This window comes from Numida meleagris, chromosome 16, assembly GCF_002078875.1.
Source record: "Numida meleagris isolate 19003 breed g44 Domestic line chromosome 16, NumMel1.0, whole genome shotgun sequence".
NCBI classification, from domain to species: domain Eukaryota; kingdom Metazoa; phylum Chordata; class Aves; order Galliformes; family Numididae; genus Numida; species Numida meleagris.
This window is the reverse complement of record NC_034424.1, coordinates 10,340,437-10,356,401: the sequence shown is the minus strand read 5'-3', so window position 1 is coordinate 10,356,401 and position 15,965 is coordinate 10,340,437. Positions and strand designations below refer to the sequence as shown.

The window sequence follows — 15,965 nt, the reverse complement described above, 5'->3', positions numbered from 1 at the left end:
CACTTCCGCTTATCCGCGCGCATGCGCGCTACTGCCTGGAGGATTAATCACAGTAGAGATTGGCGGATTTGCTGCGCAGAGCGGTCAGAACGCAGAGACACTACTTCCGCTTTTCGGCGCGTATGCGCGCTACTGCCTGAAGGACTAATCACAATAGAGATTGGCGGATTAGCTGCGCAGAGCGGTCAGAACGTAGGTACGTCACTTCCGCTTTTCGGCGCGCATGCGCTGTCCTGCCTGTAGGATCTGAGCAGCGTCTGCAGTACCGAATTCTCTTCGATTGGCGGCAGCAGGGAGTACTGCTGAGCTAGTGCGCGTGCGCGGTGCGGGGGCGTGCACCTGACGGTCATGTGCAACGCTAAGCCAATCGGGTGCCGCAGTGTGCGCATGTGGCTCTAGGAGTAAAAGCTGTCCGGTTCGGACTCGGGCATAGAACCGTGGAAATAGACAGAGCCATTCTGTACTGGAAGGTTGGAATATCGCTGACCCGGCGGTCCAGGAATTTACTGCTCGCCCGCCCTTTACTGGGTAGTAGGGACGGGTGTTAGTTGTACTATTTCGCACGCATGCGCGCTACTGCCTGGAGGACTAATCACAATAGAGATTGGCGGATTAGCTGCGCAGAGCAGTCAGAACGTAGGTACGCCACTTCCGCTTTCCGTCGCGCATGCGTCCGGCTGCCTGGGTCACCAGGCGCAGGCAGCGGCAGTTCTGCGGATTGGCCACGGTGTGGCAGCAGAGACCGCGGAAAGAACTCGTCCAATGGGATCGGCGCGGCTCCCCGGCACCGTCCTGGCGTTCCGTTTTCTCTTTCTTCTGATGACAGGAGAAGAACACAAAGTTAGAGGAGAAGGGGAAAAACAACAAAAAAAAAAAAAGACGAAGAATACCAAGGAAAAGTTCTCCAAACCCAGAAAACCTGTGCTAAGTGCTTATGAATGTCTGTTAAAAAAAATCCAATTGATGATGTCATACGTTTTTTCTTGCCAGCATCTGTTAAATGTTTTCAAATATGCGCTAAAATCCAACTACCGATCCAACGTAACGATTATGAAATGAAAGCATATTAGCAGCAAGCACAGGGCCATATTTATGTTCTCTCAGACTCTGACTTGTACCTATTTTAAAGCATTTATTTACAAATGCCTTTCTCTATCTCTAATTTTTATATTTGACTTTTTTAAATGCAATAAAATGCATAGTTTCAGGCCCTAACAAGTCTACAGGCAGTCCAAAATTAAAAAGAAAAGTCCAAATGGGATCTTGACAATGCAGAACCCTGTCATTAATAGAAAGAGCGAACGGAGCTCCAGGGACTGCGTTGCGGGGCCGCGTCAATCCCATCGGAGTTCTTTCCGCGGTCTCTGCTGCCACCATGTGGCCATTGCACAGAACTGCCGCTGTCTATGTTGCTTTGTCCTGCAGGCAGCACAACGCATGCGTACAGACATGCGGAAGCGGTGTATTTATGTTTTAACCGCTCTGCGCAGCTAATTCGCCTACCTCTATTGTGATCAGTCCTCTAGGGAATAGCGCGCATGCGCCCGAAAAGTTGCAAACAGCATCCGGGTCCCTTGTCCGGTACGGGAGAGGCGGGAACCGCGCCGAGGAGCTTCGCAAACAGCTGGAAAATTGACCGCGTCCAACCGCCGCGGGGAAAGCACACCGCTTCGCTGCGCGCTTCTTACTCCCCTACATGCAGCAGAGCCATGGAAACCCTATTTCTGGCAGTGCCCGGGAATCCGACTTCGCTGACGGGCTGTTGGGTGCCCGGAGAGGTATGGGCAGGACACACATCCACGTGAACGGCCGCCGTATGCGGTGGCGCTGCAGAGTGCTCCGAGAGGTTCTCAGCGCGCAGTCTGGCGACGCCCATAGCGTCCACACAGGACAGTGAAGCTGCAGTTGTTTGGTACCATCTCCTGTTTTGCCCTATCTGAGTCTCCCAACCCATCCCCAGCACTGCCCTTTCCCTGCTCCCTCTCTGCCCCGTAGCTGAGGCCCCTGTAAGTGACGCCCTGTTGTCATCAGGGCGATACAGGTGAAGAGATGCCCTGATATCACAGTGATATCGTAGTAGTGTAAGGAGTGTTGATTTGTAATAATTGAATGAACCTCTCCACATATTTTCACTCGTGTGTATTTTAATGTACATGTGTCTTATTGCTTGGAGAACTACTGACCACAAAGATGGGCAGACCGATAGTGCAAAGTGGAGGGAATAGGAACACTGTTTCCAAGATATAGTATGCATGTGCAATGTCATCTGGAAGTGTGATGACCATAGAGTCTAATGCATCCGGAGCATGTAGAGCAGCTCATGGGAAGTGGTGTTGTTTATTTCCTGTTGGAGTTGGGCCCCATGACATTTTACCTGGTGACCTTTTGACCTCTGACCTGTGCATTCCCTTTTTGACCCTGTGACCTTTAACCCCGTGTACTTTTGACCTCTTGCTATTCAATACAGGCTTTAGGCCTCATTTATTGCATTTAGTTCAAGCAAAATTCTTTGGACAAAAAAATATTTTTCTTCACAGTTCTTTTGCAGCTGGTCCCAATTATTATACTGGAAAGCCTTACAAGCACTGGTTTATTTTTGTGATAATTCTGAAGACTGAGGCAGGACTAAGTTTAGCTTCACCTATGAAAGACTGAGTGACAAAGGAACAGAGTTTGGTAGGCCAATTATCTCCAGTTATTACAACTTACCAGGCGTTATGCAGTTTTCCTTTGTGCTTCGCAGCTCTGAGCGCTTAGCTGTTCTGCAAATTTAATTAAGCCTTTGAATCTGTGACACAGAAAGACTGAGATCATCCTTGGAGTTTACCTGAGGGTTGCTATGACTTACCTATCATCATGACAGAAGGGCTACTCTTCTCCTGAGAAACCTTTAACTGCATCACATCAGCCATGCGGAAAACTCCCATGAAACTCACAGGAAACCACTCATCTCGGCAGGATCACAGCTTTTCCACTGCATGCCTCTGAAAGTAACAGCCATGCCTGGAAAACAAAGCAGACAACTACATCTCAGCATATGCTGCAAGCCCAGGTGGCCAATAGGAAGTCAGGTGCAGAGAACTACATACAGATGTGTGTAACAGCTAATTGTCTAGGGCAAAGGGTTAAGTAGCTTGAAATACAAATGTTCCTTATGTGGGTAACAGGCTACAAAATGTCTATTTTACATCAGAGAGATACTTCCCAGCTGCAGTATTTTACCTTTGTTCTGTGAACCATTTTCTAGTTAAACTAATTTGCCCATTTGGCACGTGACTCAAATTCCCACAGCTCACAGAGTTCCTAACTGTGATGTTCCTTCAGCTGCCAGGATACACCTCAGCATCTGCAAAAGGCTGGAACAGTTAAGAAGCAGCCAGGCAACTGCACAGACTTCCCACAATTATTCTCTAGTGTGAGGTCAGTAATTGTTCCCACAGTTAAGACTGATTCTATGCTACTTTGGACAGCTCATCTCCTCTGGCTCTATTTCATTATCAAGATGTCACATGGCCATCAAGGACAGTCAGTTTTCACTTAGGTGTCCAGCTAACTCCAGCCCTCTCTGGATGACAGTCCTCAGAAACTGTGTCACAGACTACGCTGAAAGTGCCTCCTTTACTTGGCATGACAAGGCACACACCCAGCACGGGAGTAACAAGCAGTCCTTTCACATAGCTGCCCTCTCACTCATCACAGGCAGAAGGAAAGCCAGGCAACCATCTGTCACTGTGCTTGAGATCTACTTGTTCAGTGTGCTGTCACCAGAAACGTGCCTCTCAGCCATCTGAAAGCCACAACTGCCCACCCCATGCCTTGTCCCCAGCCCCGTCAGTCCTACTCCACTAATGCTTTTTGACTAAATACAGCTCTAGTCTTTTCTCCGCAGAGAACAATGCCGCAGCATGCAAAAGTTGTAGTCACTATCAGACTGCTCAGAGAGCAGTGTCCAGCTACATCAGGATGAAAAACACAGCCTCAGAAATAATTAGATACTGAGCGACTGAGCTAATGAGACGTTAGCCCTGGCAACGACAAATGACAGAGACAGGACTCCACTTCCCTTGCTCACGCTGCCTGACATACGACGCCAGCGCTCTCTGCGGCCGGCGCCACAGACCCGCGGGCTCTAGGACCTGGGTTCAGCAGCCTGCGCCATGGTGCGCGGCGGAAAGGCCCAGGGCTGCCGAGCGCCGCACCGCCGCGCGGCTCCCGCCGGTCTCCGTGGCAGCGCGCTCGTCTTGCCCGCCCGAGCAGGGAGCAGTAGGGCGCCGCGGCGGGAGGTTGTCCTGATGCCGTTCTCAGGTGCGCCGGGCAGCTTCACCGCCAGTTGCTGCTGGTGCCCGGCGCCTCTGAGAGTCCTCTGGTAACTACCTGTCTCGGGACCATCCGAGAGCAGCGGCTGCCGTTCGGGTAGCGCGGGCGGTGGGTGGGCGGCGGGCCGCGGGCGGCCGTGTGGTGGAACTGTCTGAGGGCGGCCAGGCAGGCGGGTGACGGCAGTTCTTGCCCGAGGGGCGCGGAGGAACTGCGTGTGCTCACCGCTAATCGGCAGCGGCCTGCCCGACTTGGTGGTGACCCTGAAACGTGAGACAACAGAACAAATGCCTTCAGATATCGGTTTAAAATAAACGGGCAAACAGAAGATCTAACCCGAATGAGGTCTGTGGGTGAACTGGCCAGGCCTTGATGAGGTTTTCCTTCTGCTGATAACGTGAATATGTATATATAAAAATATATTCAGTTGCACACATATTCTCAGAGACATAAGAAACGCTTGCCTGCAGGAAAAAGAAAGTCCTTTTATCTTACTTTATATTGTATAGGTGAATTTTTTCCATTTGGGAAATTTAGGATGTTTTTCAAATGAATATGTTATCTTGTTTTCTTAAAATTACTGTCTGTTTTCTTAAAAATAGAGTTTACTCGATCATGTGAATTTTCCAATGCATTTGAGCATATAAGTACTTTAGTTCTACTTATGTAGGATAACGTTATTTTTTTCCCAACAAGAGAATAGATCAGTCTTTTTTTCCTCTCATAAGCTACACACTCAGCTTACTAGCCTTGTTAAAAAAAAATGAATCAAAGCTTATCCCCACGTTGAAATTTATTTAATTATTTATTTAATTGCAAGCATCATAGATTGGGATTTATTTGATTTACCGTGTTTTGTTTAGATTTTCATCCCTTACTGCATCAGCCGTGCAATTGCAAAAGCACTGTCTCTCTTTTTTTTTTTTTTTTTTTTTTTTAAGGAATTTTCGGGGTAGAATACTAAATTTTCTGTTGCCTACAGAGAATCTGCCTTTCTGTTTGGTGTTAAATGTGGTAATGACTACACTTTAGAGAATGTTATTGTGGTGCTTCTGGTTCCTTACTACTAAGTAAAGATTTTATTTTAGTGTTTATTTACTGTGTGCCTGGAGCATCTCCCTACGAGGAAAGGCTGAGAGACCTGTCTCTGTTCAGCCTAGAGAAGACTGAGAGATGATCTCATCAATGTTTATAAATGTCTAAAGTGCGGGAGTCAAATGAATGGGGCCAGACTCTTCTCAGTGGTGTGCAGCAACAGGACAAGGGGCAATAGGCAAAAACTGGATCATGGAATGTTCCGTACAAACATGAATAAGAACTGCTTTACTATGGGGGTGACAGAGCAGTGGAACAGACTGTCCAGGGAGCTTGCGGAATCTCCTTCTCCGGAGATATTCAAGACCTGCCTGAATGCTTTTCTGTGCAACCTGCTCTAGGGAAACTGCTGTAGCTGGGGGGTTGGACTAGACGATCACCAGAGGTCCCTTCCAACCTCTGTGATTCTGTGATATTATGCAAGTATGCTTCTGCATGCTTCAGAAGATGTCATATATATCACCAGTAGAGAATTACTGAACGATGTGGCTCTAAAGGAAACGTCCATGCTTAAAAAATGTCACTACAAGTGTGGTTGTGCTCTTTTGGGAGAGTCAGGGAGATAAAGTGTATGGATAGAGTGGTTTTGAAATTTTGCTAGTATCATTACTTGTCAGATGTACCAGCCGTATTCGTTTTTAAGAGTCTGCAATAACTTCCAAAGTATATTCCCTGTCTGCAAAATGCGGAGAATCTCTTCCGGGCAGAATTTTGTTAGAAAGTAAGACTTGCTACACAAGGCCTTAACAAAAGTAATGAGGAGACTTTATTTTAAGAGAAGTATAGCATTATTTGAAGTTACTGACTCTGCAGATATCACAAATCTGGTGAATTAAGCCCTTCATTGGTCTTTATATAAATCATACAAAATGGAATGCTATTATAAGGGCAGAATTAGATTAAGGGAGATTTAATTATGGAAATTAAACAGAGAAAGTAGTGAGTCATTTTGATTTATACTTTCCTTCAAGTTTATTACCATGCCATATCATTTCCAGTGAATCACTTCTCTTTCTTAATATCCCTATAATTGTATTTGTCTTCTTTAAATCACGCATTGTGGACTCTTGTCTGTCCCTTTGTAACGCTATAATGTGATGGAAAGTACAGCAATAATAGTGGGGTGGCAAAGTCTTCAGCTGCAGTAAATAAGGACAAGCCCAAATGCAGCAGCCAGGGATGCAGAGATGAAGAAAAAAAGCTGCTTACCTTTGGAAGGCCTCAGGTACGCAGGGATCTCCAACGAGAGAAACCGTTGCCTCCGTTGCCAACCCTTAAAAGGGTTGGCCCTGCCTTCCCACCAGGTGCTCAGTCACTCTTTCAGGCCATAACTTAGCATTTCCGCTACACCCTTTAGAAAATATTGTCTCTCTGTTTATCAGTACGTATGTTTATAAAATCCGTCTATGAATATGTATTTTTTCTTCTTTTGGGGGAGAGTGTAGGGCGCAACTTGGCAAACAATTAGCAGTAATTAAAAATAAAGCTAAAGTAGTTATGCTAGTTGTGTTTCTGCCAGCCCATTACTACAGAGACATGCTTCATTCTGCAACAGAATAAAAAGCACCTACCATTACTTTAATCTGCCAGCAGGAATCCCACATCTTAGCAACTGACATCCAAGCTAAACTTTCTTAGTTCTGTCTTTGTGTTCTTTGAGAAAATGCAAAAATAATCAATGATAGCATGTCGTAAAGGAGGAAGCTCTTGTAAAGACTAGTGTGTTTTTCTTGATGTTTAAGATTTGTTACGCACTGAGTCATAGAATCATTGAAGTGATGGCATAATACAGAAATCTGATCTCTGTGCTGATCTTTTTCATTCAAAGTGTCTGTGTTTGGATTCCATCCTGGCTGGAATTTTTACGTGCTGTTGAATTTTTACATGGTATAAGACAGACTGAGGCTTTCAGGGGACTACTTAGAAAGGAATTCATTAAGAAAAATCTTAGTTTGAAAAACTAAAGTGAGAATCTTCCATAGTGTTGTAATTTCTAGAGTCTATGCAGAGGCAGGGTTTCTTTCTTTTCTGTTTGAAACAGAGGTGATCGTGTTTTAAATGTTGATATTATCATTTTAGGATGACAGTGAGGTACCACGGAGCAAATACTTAAGTTTGAGTGAAATCATGTATTCATTTTAATTAATTTATACCTGTTGCATAGAAGGGAAGAGGAATAAGGTCAATGACAATTTCATTAAAGTGAAAATGAAATAATTTAAGTAATAGGTTCCTTACGTGTCGTTATTTCCATAGAAGTAGGTTCTTCTGAAGGAGCAAAAGAAGTGAAGTCTTGTTTATGGAAACTTGTAAAGCAATGGAGACACTCAGGGAGAAGGAAAGTTGTGGTTTAGTACAAACTGTTGAGTAGGGTTGATTGTTGTTATTTCTTTCAATAAAGACTTTTGTTTCTCTGGTATTGAAGCTACCATGAAGCTGTTTTACTGGCAATGCATATCTTGTTCATTAGGGTGCTTTGATTTACCAGCAGTCAGCCTTGAGTTTCAAATATTATTAGGTGAAAACTAATTTCAACTGGCATGTGGAATATATTAATATTGGTTTGCAATAAACATGTTTGTGGTAAACGGTTGGATTTGTATTATGAAATTTAAGTTATGATGTAATTAACTCTGTACGTGTAGTCTACAAACAACTAAGTTATTCTTTACAAGGCCTTGTTTTATAAGTCTAAAAACAAATCTTTCCATTCAGTTCAAAAACTGGAAGATCTTTCCCATGCACAGGAGATAATCCTTCAATAGCAAAAGTAACATTTAGTGATACAGTTACCAAGTGCAAAGCATTATTTACAATACTTAACCATTTATCTTCCTGGAATTTCTTGCTTGTAGACATAATTTTTAATTTTGAAAAAGAAAGTTGTAGCCACTAAAGTGCAGATTCTTGTTAGCTTTTTTTAGAGGATTAGTCAGGGCGGTGACTCTCCTGTCCAAACATTTAGTAGTTAGTAAAATCACAATAGTGCATCTAATGAGGTGAGATTATTTCCAAAGTTGGTAAGTGTTACTGTTTTAAATTTGATGACATTATTTCTGTCTGAAAGAGCTATGACATGCTACGATTATCTATATATATGGAGAAAAAAAGCAGTGTGCAGGAGAAAGCATGATGAGATGTTACTCCAAGAGTGCCCCACACATGGAATTCTCACTCTTTTTTGGCACTGGAGTAAAACCAAAACAAGTATATTTAAATTTTGTTCATTGGGCATCATATTCTACACTTAGACGCAGCCGTTGGATGTCTGCAGCTTGCCATTCTTCCTCTGACTGTCAGATATTGGGTACTACTTGGGAACGCAGATATGCTTCTCTAATAACGGCAGACATTTTTTGTGTGAGAGGCTGGGTGAATAGATAAGGCTTCTTGCGTGTAGACTCGGAACAGCAGCTGCCAAACTGCCAGTGCTTGGCCGACAGCAGGGCCTGTGTTTTCCGCACCGCACCTCCCGCTGCGAAGGACGAGCCGCTCGCTCCCCGCCCGGGACTACAGCTCCCGTCGGACTTAGCGGCGGCGCGACCACCAACGCGGATTCCTAGCGGCTCGCGCTGCGTAGCGTGCGCGCGCGTGCGCGAGGCATCTGTGTGTCCGGGCAGCGGGATGTGTGAGAGGAGCTCTCGTCGTCTCTCTCGAGCGGGACGGAACGCTGGGAGCGACGCTGGAGCGGTGAGGTCCCGGCCTCGCCGCCCGCATGGAGCTGAGCAGCGCAGAGGCGGTCTCCACCCGGTTCCTCGGCCTTACTCAGCGGTACCGGAGCCTGAGAGGCGGCTCGGGCGGGGCGGGGCGCGGCACGGCACGGCGCGGCGCGGCGCGGCGTTGCGCGGGCTCGCGCTGCCGATGACGGAGAGACGTTGTTGTGCTCATACTGTGCGGGAAGCCTGGGGATGGGGGCTCGGGGCTTTCGAAAGCGTAGCGCTGCAGGCTCCCGGCCGGCACTCAGGCAGCGGAGCGCTGCGAGCCCCGGGGCTCGGCCACTTGCTCTGGGGCTGCTGCCGGTGGCGTGAGCAGAGCCGGACGGGGCGTCCTCGGGCTAGGGCTCGCAGCCTGTTTGGCGTCGTGCTCGTGCAAGCAGATACCGTTAGGATAACTGCGATTACTCGATTATTTAGCGTGCTTGAGTCTGTGCCTGCCTTCAGTGAAAACAGATTAACCAATACGGTATGTCGAAGGGCTGGCAGGTAAAGATGTGGATAGTAAGGAGACAGGAGAGTCAGAGAGGGCATGCAGGCTATGACTTCGTTATCAAACAGTTGCTCTGTGCAAGCTCACCTTTTTCTCTCACTGAAAACTCTTTACGTTCTCCAAGTAAAGTGCTTTCAGGTGTCAAAGTCCTAAAAACGCAAAACCTTTGACTTGATGCTATAGTGGTAAAAATACACGTCTTAAGTTTAGATTACAGAATATATGAAAACTTGCTTTGTTGTTTGGCTTTCAGGACTGTTAAAGTTTGTAGGAGCTTCTGATGAAATGGAGGGAAAGCTTGTCCACTTTCTTCTTCCTCATCCATTAGGATACAATTGTACAGTGAAACCCGTGTTCCCAAACAAATGAGAGGGGGAGATAGAGTGTACTCTATGTACTGTACAAATGTGTTTAACCTGTTTTGTTTGATTTCTTCTTTCTCATCTACATTAAAACACGTGGCAATATAAGTAAAGTCTAACTTATTAAATCAAATAAGTCTGAGCCACAGGGAAGCTAACATATATTTCAGTGCTGGCAGTTCACCTTAATACAACAAAAGCTATACTTGAAACTGGCATAACTGGAGCAACAGTATTCTTCTAGTGTAGGTCAGGTCTAGACAGAGGAAGGATGTAATCTAATGAAGAAAATTAGTAAGAATAGCTAATAGGAATGGCAGCATAATTTTTTAAATGAGATTATGTGGTAAGTCGGAGAGTTGATGAGAAAAATCTCCGGTAACCAAGAATGGAAAGCTAAAGAAGCATGCACACTAGAATTCACAGTGGAATATATGCAATTAACATTATAATGTATATCTTGCCTTTTCATAAATTAAGGTGCTTAACTTTGTCAAGGTTGTCTATTTAGCATTTATGCTGGTGCAAGATTCTGCTTCTAATTGCTTAATATGAAGTAGATCACGAGTATGGTGTGAAGTAGCTAGGTTGATAAGTACCGGAGACTAGCTTTTCTGTATAATTCTGATGTCAGAAGGACTGATAGCGTGTGGAAGTTAGATGTGTTTTAGACATTTTGAATCAGGATGCAGAAGAACAAGACTATTATTACAAAAACACTCTTGGAAAACTGTTACTGACTTGCACACCAATGTATGTGGTGGTGAGCATGAGGAGTTCTTTTTGATCCTGTCTGAAAGCTGTTTGAAAAAAATGTGCGTCTTTTGTTTCCTCCCTCAGGCTGTTAGAGAATTTATTTACGACCCTTAAAATAAGTATGTTGAGCAAACAGGAGTTGAATGCACCCTTAGTAAGTTAGTGACAATATTAAACTGAAAGGTGCTGTTGACTCCCTAGAAGTGTGGGAGGCCTTCTAGGGTTCTAGATTGGAGTATTGGTAAATAAAGATAAATGCTGTGTGAAGTAATGCCAGTCACAGGTACAGACTGGGAGATGGGTGGCTAGAGAGCAGAATTTGTGTTGTGTCTGGAATCAGGACAGCCCCCATAAAACAGTGTCTTTGCTGCTAAGCTTCCCCAAAACTTGACAAGATTTATTGTGTTAGTGACTGTTACTGTTTTTCTTTTTTTGCTTGGTGACAGGACAAGGGGAAATGATTTTAAACTGAAAGAGGGTAGATTTAGACTAGATATTAGGAAGAAATTCTTTACTGTGAGGGTGATGAGACACTGGAACAGGTTGCCCAGTGAGGTTGTGGATGCCCGCACCCTGGAAGCATTCAAGGCCAGGCTGGATGGGGCTCTGAGCAACCTGATCTATTGGGAGGTATCCCTGCCAACCCCTCCGCTGTAGGAACTAGATGATCTTAAAGGTCCCTTCCAGCCCAAGCCATTCTGTGATTCTGTGTATTTCTTCGCTTAGTCAAAGACTGAACTTACAGTTACAGAGCTCAGCAACAGCAAAGTCTGCTTATCTGCCACCGGTACTGACAGTGGCAAATGTTTGTTGACTAAAATTACTTTTACAGTGGTTTCCAAGCACACCTAGGCACAAAAATGAATTGTATAGAACGAAAATAGCGCACAGAGAAAATGCTTGCACTGCTACATTTAGCCAGCTTTTCTGTAAAAGTCAAAATATCATAGAAATACTCAGTGTCTTAAAATATACTGCAAATCATAGAATCATAGAATGGCCTGGGTTGAAAAGGACCTCAAAGATCATCGAGTTTCAACCCCCCTGCTAAGTGCAGGGTTGCCAACTACTAGACCAGGCTGCCCAGAGCCACGTCCAGTCTGGTCTTGAATGCCTCCAGGGATGGGGCATCCACAACCTCCCTGGGCAACCTGTTCCAGTGCGTCACCACCCTCTGTGTGAAAAACATCCTCCTAATATCTAACCTAAATCTCCCCTGTCTCAGCTTAAAACCATTCCCCCTTGTCCTGTCGCTATCTACCTTCACAAACAATCGATCCCCCTCCTGTTTATATGCTCCCTTCAAGTATTGGAAGGCCACAATGAGGTCTTCCCGGAGCCTTCTCTTCTCCAAACTAAACAAGCCCAGTTCCCTCAACCTTTCCTCATAGGAGAGGTGCTCCAGCCCTCTGATCATCTTGGTCGCCCTTCTCTGAACTCTTTCCAAGAGCTCCACGTCCTTCTTGTGCTGGGGGCCCCCCTGGACACAGTACTCCAGATGGGGCCTCACAAGAGCCAAGTAGAGGGGGACCACCACCTCCCTCTCCCTGCTGACCACTCCTCTTTTAATGCAGCCCAGAACACAGTTGGCCCTCCGGGCTGCCAGCGCACACTGCTATGTGTGATGAATGAATGTAGAAATTAAGTATTCCGTTTCCTCCATGATGCATCTGCCAAATTTCACGTGAACTGCAGAATGCAGGAACTTAAAACATAATGCATGGAATACAATTTTTAATTTGTTCTTTGCAAATTCTGTCCAAGATGTGAGAAGTGGTTTAACCCTGTATGAAATTAAACTTGAGAACTCTTTGTTCTACTTGGAAGGGGAAAAAAAAAATCAGATGTCCCTATTTTTGTCTGTATAGATGCTAATCTTGAAATGCTTTTATGTTACCTTCTGTAAGAAAAGATGAAAACTCAGGAGTAATAGTTTCAATTTTTTTCTTTACTGTGAATCATACTGAAGTAAAGTTTGCTTCATATACTTCCCTTCAGACGATGTAAAGATGATGCATGTGCAAAACAGTGTAAAGCACACACCTTGTAAATTGCATGTGTAAGAGCAGTGTAAAAGGAGACTGTCTCAAACAGTTTTGACAGCTCAAATATGTAAATTATTGCTACAAAACAACAAGTAAAAGTTAATTGTAATAGGTGATGTGTCATGCGCAGGTACATTCAGGACTTACACTACTCTGGGCCATCTTCTCTGTGTTGCAGACTGAGGGGGTGTAAGTGCTGCGATTTGCTGCAGCTTCTGTGCAACAATGTGGGGCTATTATTTAGTTCACAGGTCCGATAGCAACAGCAGTACGTCTACAAAAAAAAAAAGTATTGGATGTGAAGTCCTCACAGTGTCTGATCACTTAAGACTATTATGGTCATGCTTATGTATGGTCATGCTTTGTGACCTAAGAAAAGGTGGTGTTTTTGATTTCCATTTAAGATTGTTTCATCTGTCTTGGTGTATGAGCTGTGTGGGCACACAGTAATGTTGACCAAAACTGGCTGAATGGCTGGGCTCAGAGGGTTGTGGTCAGTGGTGCAAAGTCTAGTTGGAGAAAAGTAACTAGCTGAGTACTCTAGGAGTCAGTACTGGATCCAGTTGTGTTTGACATCTTCATTAATGATTTGGATGACTGGGCAAAATGTATCTTCAACAAGTTTGCTGATGACAAAAAAAAAAACAAAAAACTGAGAGGAGTGGCAGATACACCACAGGGTTGTGCTGCCATCCAGAAGGACTTCAACATGGACTGACAAACTCGTCATGCCAAGACAAGATGCATTTGATCTCTTAGAACGCAAGCCCATTTTGTCTAAATATCAGGAAACTTTTTTTTTTTTTTTTTTACTGTATAGAGCACTGGAACAAGTTGCCCAAAGACTTTCTCTTCTTTTTGTCTGCTTCATTTTCTGCAGTGGGGAGAAAGGAGGAGCTTTTGTTTTCGGTTACACTGTAAGCTTTTTGGACCACATGCTTTGACATTTATTTTCTCAGTCTCAAGCATGATAAGGCTCCTTAATATTTGTGTCTCCAAAAAGTGTATCATAGGTAAGATCAAATTGTAGTTGGTTTTATGGCAGTTAGATCAGGACCCAGGCCCATTTTTTTTTTCTGTTGCAGGTTTTTTCCTTCTCTACTGTACATACTCCCGGTATGAGATTGTACTGTTTTCTTGGAAAGTGTTTCATCATGATTCTCAGGAAGATTAAGATTATTGACTGTTCACAGTCAAACATAAGTTTGTTGTGCAGGCAACCAAAAGCTGAAAGCTTAAGTTATTGTATTTGTGTTTATGTATGTTTTGCCAGTGGACGAGGTCAGCACAAAGGTCACAGACTGCAAGTTAAAGAAGTGTGTTTATCTTTACTTAAGTTTAAAACAATGAGATTCTAAGTGAAATTATACAGCAAGAATAAAACAGAAGAAGGCAATGCAACTAACCATTACTATGTGAGGATAGCAATAGCGATTAAGAAATATACATCACCAATTGCCCTAATGTTTTACCATCACCCAGATCTGCAGCCACTAGGGAGCCCCGGTTGCAGCAAGGATCTGGAGAGCCTTTCCCAGCAACTGGGAGGTCCTACGCAGTGCACCCACTCGTAGGTGAGGTCTCCAACTTCACTGCAAGGGGGTCCAACTTTTATGCTGTTGAATAAATAAGTTTACTTAACAGTTAGGCGGAAACATCTGGTTTCATTCTCTGTTTGGATTTCACCTCAAGCCTTGCCAGGGCTCAAGGAGGAATGAAGGAAGTTTGTGCACTAGTAGGCCTTGACACTATGCTTCTAAACAAGGAAAGGTTAATACATTTTCATAATGCTTTCTCTAAGCTACATCTCTTGCTAATGAGAAGTTTTGTTCAAGATACATATTTTGCTAATGATCACACATTTTGCTAATGTTTGGATACTGATGATATGTAACGATGGGTTGTGAGATTCGTCTAGAGGTCAACTTTGATTCCAGGCCTACTGTTCCGGCATTAGTACTTCAACGTAATAATGTTTCCAACTGAGGGATTGTTTTGGAGCTTTTAAAAATCGTATCTAATGTGCATTATCCTCTGCTCCCATAGGTGACTGGTATTACTGCTACTGTAGGATGTATATGTACCATAGATGTCAGAACTGTGGCTTCATTGCCTTCAGGGGTCAAACCAACTGTATAGGGTCATTTTAATGGGGAAAAAAAAATCTCCATTAAGGCTGACAGTGGGGTGAACTGTAAGTTTGGAATATGATGGGGTGACTGCGTTGCTAGCCTTGCCACTGACTGATTAGTCAAAGTTCTTGTTGTATTTGCATCTAAATATTTATTTAGTTTGTAACATGTACAGCTAAGCCTTCTGTTACAATTACGGGAGGCTTAGTGTTTATAGTTAGAGGAGGTATTTGCCATTTGTTTCGACCTCCTGGAGCACATGCTGATTTGCTTAATGAGATGTAATGGTGTAGGATGGTAAACGCTTATGCGTGTAGGCTTTGAATATGGAATTCAAGGTTTCCTTTTGCTTGCATGAGAGTTTTACCTTTGTAAATGTTATGGGTGGAGGAAACCTGTCGATGCTGTTCCTTTGTTATGCTTTTGAATTAGAACAATGGCTTAATTTCTGTATATAGACTAAAAAAAAAAAAGAGTTTCTGAAGAACAAAAATAGTAACATGCTGAGCAGAGTTTATTGAACATAGTGCAGTTGTCCTGTTTAAAGCACTAAGTTTTTCTTCCCTTAAATTAAGCATAGTTGTCAAATGCAGTTATAAGCCACTCTGGAATTCTAAATTGATCACATAGTGACTAGATATTTAATTTAATCGTAGATTTTGCTTCCATTCAAGACGCTGACATTTCTGTTCCTTTGGCAGTAATATGAAAGCCAGACTGCCATGGCTGCTACACTGTGCGCATTGTAAGGAGTTTTCCCTGCAATAATGAGCTTATGCACTGCAAACCTTGTTCAGCAGGGATGACATTTGTTAATGGTAGTGTGTAGTGTTGCATGAGATCTAAGGCTGGTTGACTATGTATACTGATGAAGCATTTCTGTTCCAGCTCAGTCTCTGAAGATCTCGGTTGCAGACGTGGAGAGTTTAGCAGGAAGCACTATGGATCTGTGGAGCTTGTAAGTTTATTTGCCTATCCTTTAGTTTAAACAGTTTTTAATGTAGAACTCAAATCCTTTTCATTTCCAGGTAAAAAATTGCATATAGTTTGGAAAA

The 15,965-nt window shown here is 43.9% G+C and overlaps 1 protein-coding gene and 1 long non-coding RNA gene across 10 annotated transcripts in view; one reads left to right on the top strand and one right to left on the bottom strand.

Annotated features, from left to right (window-relative positions):
* The window catches only part of GARNL3 (GTPase activating Rap/RanGAP domain like 3), a 53,457-nt gene continuing 38,921 nt past the window's right edge, over positions 1,430-15,965 (top strand). For 5 of the 9 annotated variants that reach the window (XM_021414205.1, XM_021414204.1, XM_021414203.1 and 2 more), the window contains exons 1-2: positions 2,993-4,366; positions 15,799-15,868. In XM_021414205.1, the coding sequence (XP_021269880.1) occupies positions 4,158-4,366; positions 15,799-15,868 (279 nt within the window). In that variant the 5' untranslated portion in view covers positions 2,993-4,157. Of the gene's footprint in view, positions 1,779-2,992; positions 4,367-8,586; positions 9,181-9,291; positions 9,592-15,798; positions 15,869-15,965 lie in introns of those variants that run through there. The other 4 variants (XM_021414208.1, XM_021414206.1, XM_021414210.1 and 1 more) reach the window with 4 other exon arrangements.
* On the bottom strand, positions 2,458-5,232 carry LOC110407029. Its single transcript, XR_002443688.1, has 2 exons — positions 4,375-5,232; positions 2,458-3,003 (listed from the first exon to the last, which is right to left on the bottom strand). It is a non-coding gene; the product is annotated as an uncharacterized LOC110407029 (long non-coding RNA).